The sequence below is a fragment of the Lygodium microphyllum genome, chromosome 6, assembly GCF_053477565.2.
Source record: "Lygodium microphyllum isolate KBCC chromosome 6, Lygodium_microphyllum_v1.1.10, whole genome shotgun sequence".
Classification (NCBI taxonomy): Eukaryota; Viridiplantae; Streptophyta; class Polypodiopsida; order Schizaeales; family Lygodiaceae; genus Lygodium; species Lygodium microphyllum.
Window position 1 is genome coordinate 86,687,740 of NC_141140.1, and position 4,694 is coordinate 86,692,433.

Genomic DNA, 4,694 nt, shown 5'->3' on the forward strand with positions numbered 1-4,694 from the left:
CCTAGAGTGGGGTGATCTAGCCTTAAAATAAATGCCTTCAATCAATTGATAAGCTTTACCAGTTAGCTATTGTTTGTGGCTTGAGGTAGGGGCACCATAATGTTGACATGTTGGGAAGGTGGGCCCCTTTGCAAAAGAGACCCTCTTGTGGTAAAACCTTTATGATATGTCTCCTTCAGTGGCTATATATGGGTGTCCAGCTCTCAGTATGAAGCAGGATAAATCCCCTCTTCAGAGAGAAGGGCCTGAGTTTACATCTGGAGAGAGTGTCTGTGTGTGAGAGTGTAAGCTGATCCCCCATGGCTGCTGCAGTTGCTCAACCCCTCAATATTGCAAGTGCTCCTTTGGACTGGCCTGAGCCCATCCAAAGAGTCCAGATCCTAGCTGAAAGTGGACTCAGTGTGCTGCCCTCTCAGTACATTAGGCCAGAATCAGAGAGACCCTGCCCAGAGACCCAGCTTGCAGAGTCCCCTTTGCAGATCCCTCTCATAGACCTCTCTGGATTAGAGGATGAGAAGAAGAGAAAACTGATCTTAGCTGAAATAGGGCATGCATGTGAAGAGTGGGGTTTCTTCCAGATTGTTAACCATGGTATCCCTCTCTCCCTCCTCCAAAGAACTCTTCTTGTAGCCAGGCAGTTCTTTGAGCTCCCCTTGGAGGAAAAACAGGCCTATGCCAATAACCCCCTCACATATGAGGGGTATGGCAGCCGGCTCGGAGTTGAGAAGGGTGCAATACTGGATTGGGGAGACTACTTCTACTTCAACGTCCTCCCTACTTGCAACAGGGACCCATCAAAGTGGCCAACCAAACCCATGCTCTGGAGGTGAACTTTACAGCTGAATTATCTAAGGCATCTTGTGCCTCTCACAACTGCCATCATGCATCAATGCAAATTCTGTTGGGCTGCAATTAGCACTTAAACATCAGTTTGAAATTAAGTGGAGAGCATGGCCATATGAAACAAATTAAATAGAGCATGACTGCATGACACAGTTTATGGCATGCCTTGTCAAGCAGGTGCTTCTGACTTGGGAAGTATCTGAATAGTCTATTGATGTTGCACACCTGCCTGCCTCCAATCATAATCCCCTGCATGTACTACAGGGGCAATCTCTCCCCATTTTATTGTTTAGCTGCATGCACAAGTTAGGCAAGCCTGTCTCCATCAATGTCCAATTGCCTGTATAAGTGGGTGAATCTGTCACAATTGTTGTCCTTTTGGCATGTTCAATTCTATCCTGTCTCCACAGTATCTCCACAAGGAGCAATCTATCCTTATAGTTGTTTAATTGCATGCACAAATTAGGCAAAGGCTCTCTCCATCAATGCTCAATTGCATACACAAACCGGGTGAACCTGTCTCCATTACAGTTCTTCTATAACCTGTCTCCAGTATCTGCAAAAAATTGGCCAAAGATGTGTCCGGCCGTTATGGTAAAAAATAGGCGGGAAAAAAAAGAGAGAGAAGGGTCTGCATAAGACTTCAATTGCTGCAGGGATGGGCAACCTGGCTGTACAAAGTATGTCCAAATAGGGCAAAATACTGTGTCGGGGCTGCCCGAGTGTTCAACTGCATGCAGGAAAGGGGCAACCCTGCCGCCATAAGCATGTTCAAATAAGGGTCAAAATGGGATTAATCAACATGTAGGATTAAAAACAGAGCCTTGCATGCATGGATAGGGATGGGGAAACATTCAAAGGGGAAACATGGAGGCTTTGCAGGCATGGGTGCAGGATAATCATGGGCTGCACGGTTGTAATTGAATCAGAGGAAACAGGAAAAATTTGCAGGCATGGATGCAATATAACTAATATGGGCTGCATACTGTGTGTGTTGAGGGTTAATGTAATGAATCAAATCAGAATTTTGCGTGTAAAATTGATGATGATGGATGAATGGATCGATTGATCTATATATGTGTGTTGGGCGGCTGCAGGGAGACGATGGAGGAGTGCGGGCAGCAGCTGCAGAGGCTGAGCATGAAGCTGATGGAGCTGATATCCGGAACTCTGGGGGTGGAGGATAGGGCCCTAAGGGCGGCCTTCGGTAAAGAGATAGAGCTGGCCTTCCGAGTCAATTTCTACCCACCCTGCCCACAGCCTGACCTCACCCTAGGCCTGTCCTCCCACTCGGACCCGGGCGGCCTCACCATTGTCCTCCAAGACGACCACGTCTGCGGTCTCCAAGTCCGCCACGCTGGCAAGTGGGTCACCGTCAATCCCCTCCCGGGCGGCCTCATTGTCAACCTCGGTGACCAAATGCAGGTAGGCACATGCACACGCACGCACACGCGCATGCATGCACAAGCACACAAGAAATTTCAATTGGTTCCCACTTTGGCAAACAGTGTGTTTTTTCCCATCAATTAAGCAATGTCCACCACCATCATGTGTTTCTTGGAACCACCCCAAACACAAAAAGAAACCCCTCCAAATACCCAACCTCTTTGTGATGGGGCCATAGGGACCACAAGCACACCTTGTGATACTCCCATGTATATAAGTAGCATTCAACATCATGAACTCCTACAAGTGAATTCATAATGTTGCAATGGGGGAAGTTCCATGGACCACAACTCCTACAGGGAAACCACATGCCTCCCCACCCCCCAAACACACAAAAATGAAAAAAAAACATACATACACACACACACACACTCTCTCTCTCTCTCTCTCTCTTGTTGCAAGATAGCCTAGGGTAAAGGGGTCAATAAAATGATGCCCCCAAAAGCAAAACACACTCAAAAAACAAACCCCCCCCCCCCCCCCCCAAATCCTTCCCAATTTAGTTTGGCCACTTGAAACCATGACATAAATGACTATATATTAAATATGGGGTTTATATTAGTCAAACAATTTCCTTTTTATAATTTGGTTTTTGTGAACACTATGCCTATTTGGTAAATAGATCAAATGATTAGATTCTTTCAAAGTTTAAATTATAAAAGAAAAATCACATTGATCACCTCAATAAGAAAAAGATCAAATGGAGAACCCATAAATGTCACTAAATTGGCCACCTTTCCCTAGGTGGGTGGTAGCTCCCTTTGCAAAGATCATGATGTTGTCAAAGAGAAATGGGAATATGCCTACTTATGGGAAACAACACAATAAATGAAGAATGTATGGGTGAACAACTTAAGTAAATGTTCTTCCAACTTAAGTACATGTTCTTGTCTAACTTTCCTCTTCCACATTTGTTTCAGATTATGTCCAATGGCATATACAAAAGTGTGGAGCATAGAGCCATCGTCAATCAAGAGAAGCATAGGGTATCTATTGCTTCTTTTTTCAATCCTTCAAATGACACACTAGTTGGACCTATCAAACAACTTGTAAATGAAGGAAGTCCACCTTGTTATCAATCCATGACCTTTAGAGAATATAGATCATTTATTAGAAGGGCGGGTACAAAAGGAAAAGAGTTCTTGGCAACTGTGAGTTCTCCAAGGTAAAATAATCAACATAACACAGTGTACATTAGCCCAAATTCATCCATAGTACTGTGTAATATTTTCATTGCAAAGCAATGAGAATCTCTTCTAAGATATTGTCCCTTATAAATTGACATGGGGAAAAGTCCATGTGATGATGAAAATCCAACACTTTCCATGCCTTGTATTGATGACTATGTGATCACTATGATCATGTTTGTAAATTGGCAACATATTCTGTGATACTATAAGCTATAGATACAAATTGCATCCTTCTACAAAAGGGGTGATTGAATCATAACAAGGGTAAGCACACAAACAAATAATTCCAATAAGAAAATCAATCCATGGACTATGTAATCTTAAAACTAGCTTAAATGTGTAAGAAAGTTTGTACATGTGGGCTTGTATGCATTGGTATATGTATCCTATGTATCCTACTACTACCATGTGATCATGTTTGTAATTTGGCAACATACTCTGTGATACTATAAGCTATGGATACAAATTGCATCCATCTACAAAAGGGGTGATTAAATCATAACAAAGGTAAGCATAGATACAAATAATTCCATTAAAAAAGTAATTCATAGACTATGCAATCTTAAAACTAGCTTAAATAAGAAAATTTGTACATATGGGCTTGTATGCATTGGTATATGTATCCTTTCTATACTACTATTATTAGATACTTCTAGCACTTGAACATAAAGTCATTAAACGTTGACCATATATATGTAAACTTTCACTGCACTTTTGAAATCCTCAACTGCAATTTAGAACCAAACCAAATAGGGAGGAGGAGATATAAGTGACTTCCTATGCTTCCTCTTGGAGGGTTCACTACACACACACACACACACACACACACACACACACACACACACATCAAATGCATTCAAAGCCTATTTATAAATACCCTTATTTGTGAAATTTCCCTCGATAAAACACAACCCTTTTCTATTCAATCTATAAATAATCCATTTATATGACACTCTTTTTTGGATGTAAAAAATGTACAATACTGAAGATACAATGTTAAGAAACATGCAAATGCTTTTCACATTGAAAATTAATTAGGATAGTTGTTATATCAAGCGATATACTGAAAAATAAATACAAACTAAATATCCTCAAGGTCACATGTTAAAGAATATCAGTAAGTATCAAGGTTAAATATGCTACCGTATTTACTATATTGTCATTTCCCTATGAAAGGCTCTTTATAAAGCGACTATGGTAACATGATGCAAGGTA

General features: G+C 41.6%; 1 protein-coding gene across 1 annotated transcript; it reads left to right on the plus strand.

Moving 5' to 3' along the window:
- Positions 1–204: 204 nt before the first annotated feature.
- On the plus strand, positions 205–3,720 carry LOC148034768 (jasmonate-induced oxygenase 1-like). Its single transcript, XM_087679742.1, has 3 exons — positions 205–826; positions 1,941–2,268; positions 3,210–3,720. The coding sequence occupies exons 1-3, from the start codon at positions 300–302 to the stop codon at positions 3,456–3,458; spliced, it is 1,104 nt and encodes a 367-aa protein (XP_087535868.1). The 5' UTR covers positions 205–299; the 3' UTR covers positions 3,459–3,720.
- The last annotated feature ends 974 nt before the right edge of the window (positions 3,721–4,694 follow it).